The sequence below is a fragment of the Podarcis filfolensis genome (genome assembly GCF_964270895.1).
Source record: "Podarcis filfolensis genome assembly, chromosome: 3".
In the NCBI taxonomy this organism is placed as follows: Eukaryota; Metazoa; Chordata; class Lepidosauria; order Squamata; family Lacertidae; genus Podarcis; species Podarcis filfolensis.
Genome location: NC_139606.1, coordinates 29,750,526 through 29,768,975, shown reverse-complemented (window position 1 = coordinate 29,768,975; position 18,450 = coordinate 29,750,526). Strand labels below are relative to the sequence as shown.

The following is an 18,450-nucleotide window of genomic DNA, read 5'->3' as shown; positions in this document are numbered from 1 at the left end:
CTGGCAGTTTTCCTGCTGACTCCCCTCTCCTGCCCTTCTTTGTGGAGAACTTCAGATAGGTGTTTGCAATTACTATCTCAAAACTGCAGCCTTCATAGGCTGCTTTTAACTTGGTTAAGTAAAACCAACCTGTTGGTTTCACTATACTGTACATTTGTGTGTAATTTGTGTGTAATTTGTTTACTCCTCCCATATTCTTGGGAACGGGCTGGAGAGGAATTGGACTCGGCATTGAGTGAAGTACCATTCATTTGCTGATTACAGGAAGTCTAACAGGATGTTTATAGTAATTTATAGCAGCTGCCTGCATTTGCCATGCTTTCAGGCTTTTCATTTTCACCATAATCAATAGACACCTGCTCATTTTTTAAATTCCCCAAAAATTAAATTTAGAAGGTTTGGGGTCCCTATCAGATTCAAGACCACTTTTCTAGACGTCTTCAGACAGTGACTATGCTTTGTTGCAGTTTTGTTTGCCGCACAGCAAACAAACACGCAAAGTGTAAATAGGCAACAGGTGCACTTAAAATAGCCACATACATATGCCGTGGACCTCAGAGTGTAAAATTGGCATATCCATGGCAAATCTGCTGGAGATTTTGAGGTGTGAAACTACCCTCCTGTATGTAAGTCCCATTTGCATGGTTGTTGCTGGTTTACTTGCAAAAAGAAATTTGCGTTGCATTTCAGAAGTAATGATATATGAAATGTGTGTTTCATGCTGAGCAAGATATTTTTGCACTTTCCAATTTGGACCTGCTAGATGGTTTAGGATACGGGTAGTCTTTCTAGAACTGCTAAGATAGACAAACAGCATATTCCTTTTTCAACAGAAACTTGCCTCATATAAGAAACCATTATGGAACTTGTGTAAGTGTAAGCCCCATTGATAGTAACAGTGTTTTCTTCTGAATGGGCATGTCTGGGATTGCGCTGAATATCACTTGCATGAATGGAGAATATTTTTTGTTGTATATCGGCTACTGAATGCAAAATGGTTGTGTCTTAGGTGGAAGTCTTCCATTCTGCAGACAACAGTATTTTAGATTTGATAATGGTTACTCGGAAGCTGACTTATAAGCCCCAGATTTGATATTTAGAACAGTGTATTCTTCTTCTTCTTTTGTAAAAGATACTTGCCTTTGTCTGTTTTCTGACAATTTTACATATTTTGAGCACTCGAGGGAAAAATAGCATTTGGTTGCAAAAGTAAATATGTTGGGGTTGGATTAGGCATGGCCAAGCCTTCTGTAGCGCATATGCCAAGAGATGACCTTGAAGTAACAGCCCTTGAAAAGCTCATTATTGTATTGTTTCAAAAAGCTCAAAGCAGGATGTGAATTTTCTGTGCCTCCAAGCGAAGCTGACAGTACTTCTGGGCCCTCTCCCTGCAATATGTTTAGAAAACAAAAAACCCAGAACCAGTAATAACTGAAGAAACTAAAAAATAAGGTGCAATAATGCCCACACCTATCCATGAAGAGACAGTGTCACTGAAGGAGTTCATAGATGCTTGTGGTTGGCAGTGGGGTTCTTTTGGAATGGGAGATTTATGTTTTAGCACTGGAAAGGAGAAGTATGTATCTTTGAAGAATTTTGAAAGCAAGAAAATCTGACAAAAGGATGGGAGCATGTTGCTTGTGTCCACTTCTAAGAATCACGAATTAAGTTACAGACATTTCTACATGTAAGGTAAAGGTAAAGGGACCCCTGACCATCAGGTCCAGTCATGACCGACTCTGGGGTTGCGGCGCTCATCTTGTTTTATTGGCCGAGGGAGCCGGTGTACAGCTTCTGGGTCACGTGGCTAGCATGACTAAGCAGCTTCTGGCGAGCCAGAGCAGCGCACAGAAACGCCGTTTACCTTGCCGCCGGAGCGGTACCTATTTATCTACTTGCACTTTGACGTGCTTTCGAACTGCTAGGTTGGCAGGAGCAGGGACCGAGGAACGGGAGCTCACCCCGTCGTGGGGATTCAAACCGCCGACCTTCTGATTGCCAAGTCCTAGGCTCTGTGGTTTAACCCACAGCGCCATCCGCGTCCCTTTTCTACATGTAGTTCACAAATATTTCTTAGAATAAGTGCATTTGGTAATAAAAAACAACAACCTTAATATGCAGCAGATTAATTTTATATAAACAATTAGTAAGGACATGCATTCTCACCTGTTTTATCATTCCGAAAGTTTGTAAAATAGCATCTGGAAGTTTGCGTCACATTGCTAATAATCTCGCAGGCAATATCTAATAAATGCCCAGGACACATTTCTGCAGCCATGTTTTACGTAACACTTGTATCACAATTGATTGTACTGGATTAGGTGAGAAATGATTACAGGGCATAATTCTATGCAACAAAAGCAATGTTTTGCCGGTAAAATGTTTGAATTCCCAGTAATAAATGAGTGAGAATTGCGTATTTATTGTGCCATAAACATGTGTAATGGCTTTTATTTACATTCAGTTAATTAACAAGTATTACCTGGCTCAGCAAGAGCTCAGTTGGGAAAAATGAACAGATTCAACTGTGACGGATCTTATTTTCTCCTGGGAAGACAAATAAACAATAACAAGGAATTGTTTCTGAGAGGGAAGGCTTGAACTAATGGGTAATTACTGTGGTTTTCTCAAAAGAGCATTGAGGAGGAATGCCTTCTATTACATGAGACCAAGACAGGTTCTGTTTTGTACAGAGTTTTGCTAAAGACTTGTCTTAAAAACATAGGCGATCTGTTTAAGAACTAATTATAAATATACATTGCTGCTTTATCTGTTAATATATTTTCTGTGTCACTTTTCTATTTTTTTAATGCTTGTTTGTTATGCAGAAGATATGAACTATGTGGAAAATGTGACGTTGAGCCTAGAAATACAAAATTCATATTTATAACATACACAATTTGCTATAGCGGACTGTTTGAAATGTCTGGTTTGCAATTTTTTTTCCTATTCCTTTGTTAAGCATCCTTGACTTGGTAATTTATAACCTACCCTCTCACATTCTTTTCCTGTAGTTGCTTTCTCTTCAGCTGTCTTGTCAATCTGGCTGCAGATTAAAAAAAATATTTGACGAGGCAGAGCAGGTTCTCAATCTCTATATTAAACTATTGTTCTTGCTGACCTTCACTCAGCAGCAGTCTAATTTAAGGATAAACATCAATCTAAGACAGAAGTTACTTCTTTTTTTTAAGTAATAATTACATTTGCAAGAATGGCATGACAGCTTCAGTTTCTCTCTGTGTGTTTTTTCTGTCTTTTTCTTTCTTTTAAAAAAGAGCTGTTACCTGTTGAGTGACACAACGGTCCTTACCTTAGACGGCAAATAGAGTTTCTGGTGGCAATAAACGAATGTAAAAATGCTGTATGGGCAGGGAGAGTCAGGTGGAGTCAGAACCAGAAATACAGCTAACGAAGGAATACAAATGAATGCTAAGAGGGAATCCTAGGAGTGTCCAAACCTGGATTTCTCTCAACATTAATTTGCAGGCTGAAGGGTATACACAGGGAAGAAATCGAATGGACGGAAGTGTGTAATCTTTCCCAGCCCACTTATTATTATTTTTCCTGCAAATGTCCTATATTGTTACTAAATTAGACAAAATTAGATTCTGGAACTAGAAGTGATGCTCCATTAGAGTGCAGGTTGCCTTTTAAGGACTGGCTGCAGCTTAAAAAAACCCCCACTTATGCACCAGTCCTCCCTAGTGATGGTCCCTGCACTCTCTGTTACCTCTGGAAAGGTAGGCTAGTCCTAGGGGTTTGCTGAGAGCATCAAATCAGCCTTTCTCAACCTGTGGGTCCCCAGATGTTGTTGAACTACAACTCCCATCACCCCTAGCTAGCAAGGCCAGAGCTCAGGGATGATGGGAGCTGTAGTCCAACAACATCTGGGGACCCACAGGTTGAGAACCGCTGATCTAGATAGACCAAAGGGAACTATGGGTGAGTTGCTTGTGAAGTTGGGAGCAATAATGGTGGCACTTCAGCTGATGACATAGACAGTAGAGTTCCAGAGTTGGCATCCATCTGTTTTGGGAGACAATGGAGGAGTGTGCCTTTGGGGGTGAGGTCAAGCTGTTGGAAGGTTGCAGCACCTGCTGTGGCTGTAGAGACCGATGCTGGAGAGACAAGGTTTGTTACAACTGGGGCAGATCAAGGCGTCCTTCTGGTTGTGCTGCTGCAGATGCACTATGGCTTTTCTTCTCCTCTCTGTGCTCTCCTTCTCCGGCCACTGCTAGGGATGCATGACTTGATTGCCTGTCTCCACGCACTGTGGTGAAACTAATCCATATATGGAATAGTAAAATTTATGATACAAATGCATAATTACATGCAACACAGTAGAGAGAGAGAGAGAGCATTTTGCAAAAGCTGTGGTAAGCATAGGAGATCTCAGAGTGAAGATTAGTCTTGATCACTCCTTAAGTGGGGGGCAGCTCATGGATGGTTTTGTTTGGGGAACCCCTTTCTCATGTGAGAGCTTTTTGTGCACATATGAGCTCCTGCTTTGTCAAGGAGCTGCCAACCAGATGAACCTATCTGGGTTTTAACTCTGAAACCTGCTTAGTTTAGGTGTGTTCTTGTTAACAGTTATATATATATATATATATATATATATATATATATATATATATATATATATATATAATAAAATATATATATATATATATATGGGGAACCATGTGATGCTATTGCCGCATTCCCTTAAAAACATGCAGCTCTATATAAAGCATCACAGTAAAACCTCCAGGTTTTGTAGTTGTGAAAGGGCAGAAATGATGATGATACAGTCCAGTATGCTAAGGATGAACTGTTGTTGTTATTTAGTCGTTTAGTCGTGTCCGACTCTTCGTGACCCCATGGACCAGAGCACGCCAGGCACTCCTGTCTTCCACTGCCTAGGATGAACTGTACTTCCTAGCAAAGATTTTAATTTGGATTGCTGCTTAGGTGCACACGGTTGACTGCATTTCATGGCATCTGTGCCATATGGCTAACTGCTTTTGAAATCTCCCCACTCCCTCTGTTTCATGAACAGTTTGAGGAGATTCATTAGGGGTTGGTTTTTTTTCTGAGGAAAGAAAGTTTAGAGCCCTTATGGGGTTCCATTGCTCTTTCAAAAAGAAAAGAAAGCTTGATGAGGATCGAATTACCACCCAGTCAGGTTTTTGTAGAAGTTTTATCTTCTAAGCACAGTTGTATCTGCTGGTGAACGTGGACAGGTTAAGCTGGCTATTCCAAAAAAGCACCACAGATTATTATTTTGTGTGTGTATTACAATCCTGTCGTACAGTGCTTTGTTTTCAATCCATCAAACGAGAACTTCAAAGGGTGAAGGCATTTCTTTCTCACTGTCTATTCAGTTTTCATTGAAAGCAGCAACTGTATCCCTTTACTGATGCTTCTGTGAGGCTGGTTACTCCACCTGTCAGGCTGCCAAGTGATTTGACTGGGAGCAAATGAGCTCTGAGTCATACTTGTACTGTTTGCGTGCTTTTATTACAGCAACAAACTATTCCTGTCAAATAAATCGGACTCCGCTACAAAATCAGATGCATTTAGGGAGGGGGAAAAAGTCAGTGAAACGTATGTTCCTTTTCACCATCTTCACAGCATACAAGGTTGCTTGTAAAATGAGATTAGAAGTCATTGGCGGGAAGGCATGCATTGAAGGAACGGATGAGGTTGTTCTTTGGAATGTTGGTGTGTTAGCTTGGAAAAATCTTTCAATGACAAGACTTGGCTTTTTGTGTTTACTGCAAGTGTGTCGCTGAAGTTCAGTGGCTGCGCTGTGAATCTCCAGGGATTGTATACCAGAGAAGAAAGGGACAAAAGAACTGGTATACGTAATATAATATAAAATAACATTACATTCAATAAACTTCTCTTTCTAAAAAGGTTTAGGCCGAAAAAAATACTGCACTCTTCAACGTGAGTCATGTTATTAGGACTGGTTTATGCTTTGAAGCAAACGTCTTATACTATTAATTGGTTACGTGCAAGATTGTTAATTGACTTGCCATTTAATAATCTGGCAGCCTGAGACTGCTTTATCACTACAGAGTGCTGAGATGAGCTGTTATTTTTGGATTAGGCTGGGGGAACTTCAGAATAGCAAGAGTCAGACCTGCTTGTTACCATTGATGCATCGGTGTTTGGGCTGTTTTCCCCCCTCTTGCGTCATATGCAACAGAGTACTGTGTTTCAAGGGCATTGGAGCATTTTAGTGAAGCCAACGGAACAGCCACATTTTTGTGCTAGACTATGCAGATGATTCTTAGCAGCGTTTTAAAAATAGGCCTCTTTTCAACAACACTATAAGCCAAAGTATGGCATAACAAGAATATGCACTGTTTGTGTGATCTTGCAAAGCCATAGTTTAACTTAGTATTTCAGGTGAACCAGTTTAGGCAACGTCACTTTCTATATTCGTTTTGTTTTGTAGTTGAAATGATGATGATGATGATGATAATGTATTAGTAAGTAAAATATTAGTAATATTTGAACGCTGTTTCCAATATCAGATACAAATATATTCAGTCAGTATGCAGGTTCTTCAGGTCATGACTTCTGATAAACTATGACTTGTACTTTGATTTACAGTATATATGAATATCATGTCAGTTATGGAGGGCTATACATTGTTTATTGCTTATCTTCTTTAACACTTGCAAAGAGGGACTGGAAGAGGTGTTTGTTTGTTTGTTTTTAGTTTTCCCACTTGATTATTACTTGATTATTTTGAAGAAAAATTGGTAAATTACAGGCAGTGTTCGAAATTAGCCAGGCACTGGGCGCATTTTGCACCTGGCTATTGGCGCTGTGGGTTAAACCACAGAGCCTAGGACTTGCTGATCAGAAGGTCGGTGGTTCAAATCCCTGCAACGGGGTGAGCTCCCGTTGCTCAGTCCCTGCTCCTGCCAACCTACCAGTTCGAAAGCATGTCAAAATGCAAGTAGATAAATAGGTACCGCTCCGGTGGGAAGGTAAACGGCATTTCCGTGCGCTGCTGGTTCGCCAGAAGTGGCTTAGTCATGCTGGCCAAATGACCCAGAAGTTGGACGCCGGCTCCCTCGGCCAATTAAGCGAGATGAGTGCCTCAACCCCAGAGTCGGTCACGAATGGACCAAATGGTCAGGGGTCCCTTTACCTTTATTGGCCACTTGAGACCAAGTGAAGATACCTGGGTGCCAGGATCCCCCTGTGCTATTGGGCGAGTCAGATTTTAGCTGGCACTAACAATATGCACACTTCATTTTCAGCTTTGTAATCTTGCACAAAAAGGGTTCCCAGACATTCCTTTAGTGCACCTATAACCCAGGTTTAAGCGAATAGCTTTTATATCTCAGTTTCTAACACTGGTTGCTGCATCCATTAGGCCCTACTGCATCATGGTGTCTATGCTTTTGTCTGTATGCATTGTGCCAGTAGACAGTAAAATGCTAGGAAAAGCATAGATGTAAAATATGTGCTCAACAGCGTTGTCTTACCTTACTTAATGTTGGTTTTTCATGTCTAACTGCAATTGCTGTCTATATCAAAGCCCTTTTTAACTTCAAAGGGCCAGTTTAACCTTGCAGCCCATTTTGATAGGTAGGCACGGCATACTTTTAGATGTGATCAAATGGTCTGAATCAAAACAAAAGCTAATTGCTCCTTGACAGTTCCCTACAGTTCTTGTTTTAGTAGGAATTTGGGTGTTTTGAGCTGCTCTTTACTAAGGTATTTCTTTAATCCACACTGTTAAGATCATTGAGAGGCAAGTAGTAGCATGCCCATTTTGACTTTGTATGTAGGAACTTTGTTTTACTTTCCTCCTCTTTTTATTTCTTTTAACAGAGACGTTCTTTCAGGTTAGGTTAGTTTTTTTTAGGTTAGTCTTTTTCTCTGTGTGGCTTCTAGTTCACTGTCTGTGACTGGTGAATGCAAGGTATGATAGTTTGTTCATGGCCCTAATTAAGACCTCATTCTGTCAAGTGTCCAGTTGGCTGCTTTTCTAAAAGCTTGTGTTTCTGGAAAGGCAAGAATAGAACTTTGGAAAGGCATTCTAGGTGACTTTTGCCTGCACATAGGAACGCTTTGAAAGCTGCCATAAACTTGAGCTCCAATATTTGGCTTCACTACAAGCGACTATGTGGCTTGGGGGGCAACTCAGTTAATGACTTTGACAGCTCTCTTTTGCCTGAAACAAGTGTCAGCATTAATTGCTGTATATTAGTGTAACACCTCAAAAATGTAACGCTTAATAAAAGTTGTAATAGGATAGTGAAGCTAATATTAAGAAGGTCTGCTCAGTCTGTGAGCAGAAACCAACTTGCTCATTGAGACCCTTATCTGATACAACATTTAATCTAAGGTTTTGCAGTGAGCAGCAGGCCTGTGTATTTCCATCCCTTATCCTCCTCTGACATGACCACAGTTTTGTGATTTAGAAGTTTCCACTTTCCATTTTTAAGCTAAGTAATGTTCCTTGTGGTGACTGGACTTGGGGAAACAAAGCAGGCTCATAAATTACAGATTGAAACTGGATTTTTAACAAGACTAATCACAGTTCTCCGAGTTGGGAAATAACAAAGATCTCTTGTTTGGAAGCATCCACTTGTGCTTTTACTCTCCTTTTCATGACTGCATTGAACAAGTGGGATGCAGAGTGTGTGATGCCACATGTGCACAACATGTTGAAGGTATGTTTCAGGTCTGTTTTAATATATGGTGATATTTCATAGGCTGCACGTTTTAAGAAATGCCCCAACACACGTGCAAAAATGTGGCTGGTATTTTGGAGGAGCTTTTCAGATAGCTCTGTTGTTGGCTTCAAAACAGGTAGTATCTCACAGACTCAAGCCATTAAAAAAATAAAATAAAATTGCACACATTTGCACCAATGCATGATGAAAGCAAAAATAAAAGGTGCTGCACCAGATTGGTTTTATTCCTAGAAATGATCCAATGAGCGTTGAGTTTTTCAGCTATTCAAAATTACATTTTCCAACATTTGCAACTTTCCCCCAGAAAGAAGAATTGCTTTCTTTCTTTCCTCCAGCAAAGAGTCTTTTGCTGTTAGATTTCTGTGTCTGTGGAGAAACGAGAATCTGCATGCTTTGCAGAAAAGAAAATGCCTGTTGAGAAAAAGCTGTAAAGGTCAAAACCAGTCTTTTACTGCATGTTTGAGGGGTTTTGCTCTTTGTATTCTTTTTCTTTTGGGAGGGGGCAGGGGAAGCCATATGATGTAAGAATATTGTAGTGTAGAATTGGTATTCTACTCACCTAAAAGTTCCCAATTTTAACAATAGGTGTACAGATAATTTCGAAGTGGTCTTTAAAAGCCATGCCTCGCTTGAAAAAAAAAAAAGCACATCTAGCATATGAGGTCAATGAGGATAAAGCAGTGTCAAGAGCCTATACCAGGGGTCAGCAAACTTTTTCAGAAGGGGGCCGGTCCACTGTCCCTCAGACCTTGTGGCGGGCCAGACCCACCCTCTCCCAAAAGCATCCCCCTCTCCTGAAAGGACACCCCCCCGCCGATGCCAGTCATGCCGCCGCCGCCTTGTCTTTGGCAGTGTCGGCGGTGGCCTCTGTCTCGGCAGGGCGCAGAGCCCATGCCGCTGGCCTAGCGGCAGAGGCAGCCTCTGTGCCGCCGCCGCTTCCTCCCACTCAGCTGCCTCTGGGCGCCGCCCCTTCCTTCCCGCTGAGGTGGCCGTGCGAGAGGAAGTGATCAAGCAGGAAGAGCTGAGTGGGAGGAAGCGGCAGTGGTGCAGAGGCTGCGGCAGCATTGCCGCCCGCCCAGAGGCGTCCGTGGCTTCTGACTGGCTGCAGGAGCTTCCAGCAGCCAATCAGAAGCCATGTCGCGTCATGGAAGTCATTCACCGTGTGGTGACACCTCCGCGCCGGTTTAGCACGGGGACTGACCGAGTGGGCAGCAGGGTCCGCAAGGTTTGTGGGCTGGATTAACGAGCCCGGCGGGCTGCATCTGGCCCACGGGCCTTAGTTTGCTGACCCCTGGCCTATACTTAGTTTTTGCTTTCTCCTTTGAGATTAGGAACAACGACCACTTAAGTATCAGTGCCTCCAGGCTACTTCACTTTTCTTACAGAAATATTAATTCCATCAAAGGAACAGTCTGCATACCTCATATATGCATGTTTCCACTCCCTGCTGTAAGTGTAATGCAAAGTATTCTGCTAATGTTGCAAAGTATAAGCTTGCTGGAAATACCCAGGTATTTACAGAATTACAGAAAATGGTTTCAATTTATTATATTAGCAACAGCTGAATTTGGAGATGGTATTTTGAGCAGCTGGGCATTTCCTTTTCTGCTGCAGAGCTGGTGAGCCAATCAGTTGCTTTCTTGAATGATATGGAAGCTTGAAAAATATGAACCAGCTGTTTTTGGTGGCTGTCAAAACTGGGGACATTTGAAGCAAAAGGATATGGAAAGTTGGAAGCAGATTGGGATGAAGTGAAATATTCTGTTGTAGACATAAGCCAAGAACCAAGGTCCATGGTGGTTCCTTCCTTCTCATGCATGTAGTGCCAAACCATGGTTTTGTTTGATGTGCAGAGACAGACAGTATGTTAGGAGAACATTTGGGTCTGTACCACCTTGGCTGCTTTCTCACTAGGATTGAACCAAGTTATCTAGGGTTAGGATTTTTGGCATGAAAAGGGACATTTAGAGGGCACGGAAGCTTACATGCATTCCCCCCCCTTGCACCTGTTATGTTACCTGTCTCTCAGGAGCTGCTTTGGTGCCATTTCCTAAACAAAGTGTCTCCCCCACCCCATTATTGCTGTCAATGTGCTCTCAGCCAGTCAAGGAGCACATAGCCAGCACAATGATCTCATCAAGGGCAAATGAGGCCTTCACATTGTTTCACTTTGAATGGAGGGGATGGGGTAAGTGGAAGTGTTGGCCTGTTGCAAAGGCAACCATGCTGTTGCTCCCTGTTCCACTACACAGTGCTGGCAGGCGATGAATCTCTCTGGGGAGTTTGGCATGCAGAGAAGGCTTCCGTGCAACTGTCACTTACTCCGTGAAGAACTGCATCTTAAACGGGATGCATTTTTGAATGCAAATGTCTCCGTACTGCATTGCCTTCTGTGGGATCCAGACACAATATGAGTATACTTATGCACATCCCATTGAAAGCAATGTAGCGCAGCATCTAGTATCTATACTGGGACGAGGATTCCTATATGTTTTTATCTGTAAGCAGCAACTTTGATCCAGTAAATGGAAGGCACACACAAGCCTGGTTCTGCACACTACACTCTGTAATTGGATCAGGTCGTCTGTCTCATCCGGGCCATGCTGTATTTGATTTTCTGCCACTGCAGCAAGATGGGGAAGTGTTAGTGTAGTTGTTCTGGCACATGCTTGTGCATTCCCTTCTTCTTCTCTCCAAACAACTTCCTGCAAAATCACTGGAAAAAATAAAGGTTGTTTTCAAGAACGTGAATGTCCATAGCTTTCCTCTCCCCGTTTGGTTCAACTTTAATTGTGACATCAGAGGAGCTAAGTCAGTGGAAGCTACACAGGTCACGATGCTTTTGCCTGAAAAGCCCTAGTACGAAAGCAGAGAATATCAGCTGCCCCCGTAGATATAGTGTCATCAGTTTCTGGAACAAACAGACAAGAGAAGTTGAAACATGCTGCAAGTTTTTAATGAGAAAACAAAAATACAGGCTGTTACATTGATGAATTCTTCAGTAAATACGTAGAAATGACAATTGAACCCCCACCATAATTAGATTTGTGGTGTACTGTATATGTTGCAGAATAAAGACAAATTGAGAGGAGGAGGATGGAAAGATAATTCTGCATAAATCACTTTTGTTTCTGTCTCGGAGACAGATGAAAGAGACAAGATGATGTAAAAATAAAATAAAATCCAAACCTGAGTGGTTGAAAGGGCAATTTGAGGGCTGATTCTGATTTCCCTACAGTTTTCATTATTGAGAACCAGGCAGAAAATCTGTGCCATATTTTCAGCTTGTCTTTTCACAAAATGTTGACAGGCACGAATAGTAAAGACGCTTGTTTTTCCTTGGTGCGTAGCAGTAATAACAATGTGACTGTCTCCTAGATCCCTCATTGTTAATGCCTTGATTTACTGGAATGCGCAGGGACCATTAGGGTTCTAAAGGAAATAATTCATTGAAAAATATACAGTACAATGCAAGGGAAATCCATGAGAGATTACAGCCCCATCTGAAGAGCTGATGTGGTTCAGTAACTGGAGAGATGGGGAGAAAATTTCATTTGTCATGGACTTGTTTTTGGCAGGTCATGGTCTGTCACCCTTGGTTCCCTTTCTTAAAACGGGGATAATAGTCATCACAAAGCTGTTGTGAGAGCACAATAAAGCTTGTAAAGCACTTTGCAATTGCCAGCCCTTTATAAATAACAAGTAGCAACAATACTTAGCATTTAATCAATTGATGCAGTCTCTCTGCCTAGAAGAAAACTGGCAGCTAGCAACTTTGCCGTTCGAAAGCCTTGTCTGATTGCCAGTGGTGTGCCTTTTTCTGTTCATAGTACATTTAATATGTTACCACTTCAAACTTTGCCTATCCAAACAAGGAAAAGTAAACTTTAGAAACTGCTCAAATTTAATTTTTAAAAATATTGTTAATTGTGTAGCTTTTTTTTAGTTGTAGGACTATTATGCTGGCCACTGAGGTCAGGAAACTGGTAGAACAGTCCTCTGTTAAAGTTAAGCCGCTAAGAGTTTTGCTTTACAATGTCTGTATCTTTTTATTATGTCTTTATTTATGACAGTTCTAAACAGTTTTCATATTAAAAAAAAATACTCATTTTGTCCCACAAAACACATTTTGAACAAGAAGACGGCTAAAGACTCAGCAATAAAAGGAATAAATAATAGAAGGTATAGTGGAAAACCAGAGCTGTTTTATAGAAAATAGCAAACTAGTCTTTTGTAATGGTGAGCAACCTGCAATACCACTTGAAGCCAGCCATTTGAGGCTACAATTCTGTACAAATTTGCTTACGAGTAGACATTCATAGGCCTGCATTGTTGGTGACCCTTGGAAGAGTTTTGGTGCATCCTGACATGCGCACAGGCATTTTTTGTTGCTGTAACGCCTTTTCACAGATTTTCCAAGCATGCCGCATAAAATGGGTGGCAGAATGATAGTGGACATGCCTATTAACATGGACACCAGGAAAATAATTTTGAAAGGGACTGACTGCCTAAAGAGTTTGTCCCCCACTGATGTAGTGAAATGCTGTTTCATGCTTATCCGTTGGATGAGGATGATTACAGAAAGGATAACAAACCTGCGACTTTCATGAAGATGCCTTCTCGCTGCAGGCTTTTCTTCTGATGAAAGGATTAATGTGAAACTAATTGAAGGCCAGAAAGGTCTCTGTGGTTGGTTGAGTGTGCTGATCTAATCTTTCAAAGATGAGGTGAATAACGTAATTTTGGATTTACAGTGGCATTTCTCTGAGTCTTGCTTTTGAATAGTATTTTTTTCATACTCATCTATAGAAAGAAGGCCAATAAGTCCAAACATCATGAATGCTGCTACTAAATACTTGAATAGCCACCTTCAGTTTTGCAGAAGTAATACCTCTGATGACTTTTTCTGTAGTATGGAAAATGTTTTAGTATCTGAATCACCCCTCCGAATTCCCCACTTGTTAGTTTGAAAACACTCATGAGGGTTATAGATGGGAGGAACTACTCTGTGAATTTCTTAAAAGCTGTTAACACCTGTTGTATAACTTTAGTTTTAGTTACAAAACTTTAGATTTAGCTCCATTTTGCAGTTAATGACAAACCTACCTAATTTGCACATGGGAAAACAGTACAGTGGTGCCTCGCAAGATGAAATTAATTCGTTCCGCGAATTTTTTCGTCTAGCGAATTTTTCGTCTTGCGAAGCACGAAATCCCATAGGAATGCATTGAAAATCAATTAATGCGTTCCTATGGTCAAAAAAAGTCCAAACAAAGCCAAATTTGGTACAACAAGAGTTTATTAAGTGTTCTTTAAAGTCACACATACTGTAAAGAGCATTTCAAAATTCAAACCCAGAATTTTTTTTAAAAAACAGCAGAGTGGCCCAATGGTCACAGAAAATCATAAAAATGCAGGGGAAAAAAAAACAAGCTTCCAGATTCTTGCAAACCCCTCCCCAACTGTTCCCCCAGCCACCCAGCACACAGAAATTAAAATCCAGAATTTTTTTAAAAAAACAGCAGAGTGCCCCAATGGTCACAGAAAATCATAAAAATGCAGAAAAAAAACACACAAGCTTCCAGATTCTTGCAAACCCCTCCCCAACACCAAGCCCTTGAATTCCAAACACCCCAACCCAAAATCCAAAACCCCCCAAAAAAGTTTTAAAAGCTTAACTTACCAAATGGCTGCAAAAGAAGTTTTGGAAAAGCTTCAAAAATCACCAAAGTCTTTAAAAACCTCAAAAAAGGCTACTATGTACACTGCGTTCTATGAGTTGCTCCTCGAAGTCAAGTTGCAACTGTATTAATGGTGTTAAGAAAATGGAAACAAACTTGCAAGACGTTTTCGTCTTGCGAAGCAAGCCCATAGGGAAATTCATCTTGCGAAGCAGCTCATAAAACGGAAAACCCTTTCGTCTAGCGAGTTTTCCGTCTTGTGAGGCATTCGTCTTGCGGGGCACCACTGTAATTGAATCATATCCTGCCTGGTAAGGAGCAGAACTGTCCAAGAAGTTTAGATTGCACAACTTCCAATGGCTTGTGACAAATTCTAATTTTGGAAGTTAATTGCTGGTTGTGTTGCTGGGGGTGGTGAGGGAAGGGAGGAATCTGGTACATCACTGTGTGTGCAATTAGCACTTAGGACATTAAGGCTGAAATCCTGTACCCACTTAACTTGTGAGCAAGTCTAATTGAAATCATTGGAATCTTTGAGTAGGCATGCATAGGATGGAATCCAGGACTTGCTTAGAGGAACAGGTGTTGAGGGCTCCTGTGCATGTTGTATAAGAATATTTATAAAGGCACAACTCTGGCAACAGATAAACCTTATTTTATTTTCTTCTTGTTGCTTCTATTTAACTCCCAAATATGATTCTGAGCTTCATGGGAGTATCTAGAATTTGTGGCTGCTTAAGAACAGCTATGCACATTTGTTTTATGGCTGAAATCATTTAGTATAAACAAGAATTTTAATTAATGCAGCTTATTAATAACTGTTATAAGCAAGCAGATGCTCAGTGCTGCTATCATTGGCTTTTTACATAAAATGTGCACTTCCATATTCATTGCTACAGATTCTACCATGGTAAGGGAATATTAAGACCATAAAGTTTGTGTGTCAAATTACTGTGTGTACTATTGTGTTTGAATTCATTTTCTGTAGTGCTCATTATTTGAAATGTCATCTGTCTTACCATAAATGGCATTTATCAGAATGCCTCTTTCTGTAATACTTAATGAAATAATCTGGTGTTGGAGTGGGCACTGTGTAATAGGAATTACAGTTACAGTTACAGATTTTCCAGCTATCAAACACTGTTTTACCTCCACCGCCCCCCGCCAAATTTCATCTACAACTGTGAATATTAGATTTTCTTTTTTATCAGATAAGTTGAGAAACGAGTGCCTGCACTCAAAACCGAAGCTACTTTTTTATATGAAATAACTTTAATAGCTAATGGCTGTTTTGAACGCTTGAATTTTCTGGTCGAAAATGGTCATGTCTTTGGTCAGAATGATTAGCATTTCCATTAGTTTACTCAGCCATAGTAGACAGGGGCTGGCCCTCAGTTTTCTACTCTAGACCTTCCCAGTTCTCATAGCTGTCGATTTGCTATCTTTCTGCCCTGAAAAGCAGCCACTCCAAGTTGCAATTTCAAGTTTATGTAGTAAAATACAACCCAGGTGTTCCATGGAACAAACCTGTGGAACAATGAGAGACTAGGGTAGCAGACATTTTGAGGTAGTTGCGAGTCGCACGGTGTTGAATAAAACTTAAACCACGCTTCGATAGGCATAATTTTCCTCAGTAGAAAATTAGAAGCTGTCAGCCAGTGACACACTGGAGCTGGACAGGTCCCCTGCTGGGCGACCATCATAGTGAGAAGTCTCCCGAGTGCAAAAGAAACCATAAAGGTACATACAATCCGTACCCTGCGGGTTCAGCAAAAAGAGGGGGGAAACAGTCCTGTTTGACCAAGCCACCTCAGTTGACTGTGGCATAAAACTCCCAGGCAAAGCAAATCCGCTGGATGCAAAACTGGGGTCGCTAAGGCCTTTCAAGTAAACCACACAACGGCCCAACAAAATTATGGGGGTGAGGTGTTCACTACTGATGAACCGACTGGTGGTTCTGGCAGGCATCATTAGCGGAGCGGATGAAGTAAATGCTGAGGTAAAATATCATCCCCAAAATGGCTTCCCTGCTTCTAGAGGTTCTGGACAGGCTGCACCATCTCTTGAGTGTTGAAGGAAGAGAACGCTCCAAGCACAAGGAACCGACTTCTCAGAACTGCTCCCCATTCCCTTCCCTAAAAATAAGACTGTGGGGATAAGTTTTTGAGAGACAAATCTCTCTCTCTCTATCTATCTATCTATCTATCTTTTGATGGAGTTACAAGTTTGGTGGATCAGGGCATGCTTTTTGACAAAGTCTCCCATGATATTCTTACAGAGAAGCTGGTAAAAAGTGGACTGAGTGAGGTGGATTTGTAGTTGGTTGACTGACCGAACCCAAAGAGTGCTCACTAATGGTTCTTTGTCATCTTGGAAAAAAAGTGACAAGTGGGGTATGCCACATGGTAGATACCAAGACAGTGTTGGAATCTTTCAGGGCGAAGGCATAGTTCCAGGGTTTATACTTTTTGGTATGTGGTCCTTTGATGCTGCTGTGTTATTACTTAGAATGTAGAAAGGAGAGAGATTCCTGTGAGCGAGGAAAAGCCTGTCAATACCAGTCCTTGTGAAGGAAGTATTGTTGTTCAAGATGGCTGTAGAACCCATGGTGTAGTTTTACCTGGGAGCTTGTAGATGTTCTTCCTTTCTGTCCTGAGCCTGTCCTGTCTACGCCTGTCTACATTAAAATACGCTTACAGGCTGGCTGTAGAAAGACGCTTCCATCAACAGTATGAAAGTATCTACTTTAATAAGGTTACAAGATGGTCTAAGTGCCCTTTTTAAAAACAAATTAATCCTATAGTGCATATGGGACTATTACCACCTTTGTACAGTGGTACCTCTGGATACGAACGGGATCCGTTCTAGAGCCCTGTTCGCATCCTGAAGCGAACGCAACCCACACCTGTGGGTTGAGATTTACCGCTTCTGCGCATGCGCGTGACGTCATTTTGACCGTCTGCACATGCACGAGCGGCAAAACCTGGAAGTAACGCGTTCCATTACTTCCAGGTCGCCGTGGAGCGCAACCCAAAAACGCTCAACGTGAAGCATCTTCAACCCGAGGTATGACTGTACTGTGATAATCTCGGATAGCATTACCATATTTTTCCGTCTATAAGACACCCCCCCCATTTTTGGGGACTAAATTTTAAGAAAATGAGGGGAGATGGCCCAAAGTTGTTGAGCCTCTCCCCCAATACAGCCACTGGACTTGTTGTGGGGAAAGAATGTTCTTAGCGTGTGTGTGTGTGTGTGTGTGTGTGTGTGCGCGCCTGATCATCCATAGCTTTAAAGATTTTTTTAAAAAGCTTATATTACTCTCCAATGCACTTACATGATAATTTAATAACTACTTTACCTTCTCTCTTTCAGATATTGTTTTGTTTTTGCTTTGGGATACCTCACTGTGTGCCAAATTTCTAGAGTCTATATCTTTGATTACGGACAATATTCTGCTGATTTTTCTGGGTAAGAATAAATAATACTTTCTATATCCCAGGTGTTTCTCTAGCTAAATATAGTGGATTGTATCCAATTAAGACAGATTCAGAGCAGACCCATTAAAATCAATTGACATTAGTTATGTATTAGTTGGATACAACCCATTGAGGATAGATATAGATAGATAGATAGATAGATAGATAGATAGATAGATACATAGATACATAGATACATAGATAGATAGATGAGTTAAACATGTTTTCCTGGAACTGTATACATGTGTGCACAATTTAAAAGTTCTTTAATCAGTTTCTATGGGTTTCTTTTGAGATCTTTGCCTATTTATCTATAATAGGAGAAGAACTCTGTACAATCCTCCCCATGCATGTAGTTTTATACTGAGATATCTGTCTGGGAAGGACTTCCACCACACAAATTTCTACCTAGATTCATCACAGCTCCTTTTGGAGTTTAGATAGATGCAACATAGGAAATCCATTGTGCCACTTTCCTGTGAAAATCTTCCCGCCCAAAGCTGTTGTTTGCCATTTGGGGCAAAGCATTTAATACTGCCTCTCCATTTAACATGTGCCTATGATGATGTGCAATAAAAACAC

General features: G+C 41.1%; 1 protein-coding gene across 2 annotated transcripts in view; it reads left to right on the top strand.

The window, feature by feature from the left end:
- The window catches only part of MBOAT2 (membrane bound glycerophospholipid O-acyltransferase 2), a 67,574-nt gene that overhangs the window by 23,429 nt on the left and 25,695 nt on the right, over positions 1 to 18,450 (top strand). For both annotated transcript variants that reach the window (XM_083607302.1, XM_083607303.1), the window contains exon 4: positions 17,765 to 17,860. In XM_083607302.1, the coding sequence (XP_083463428.1) occupies positions 17,765 to 17,860 (96 nt within the window). The remainder of the gene's footprint in view (positions 1 to 17,764; positions 17,861 to 18,450) is intronic.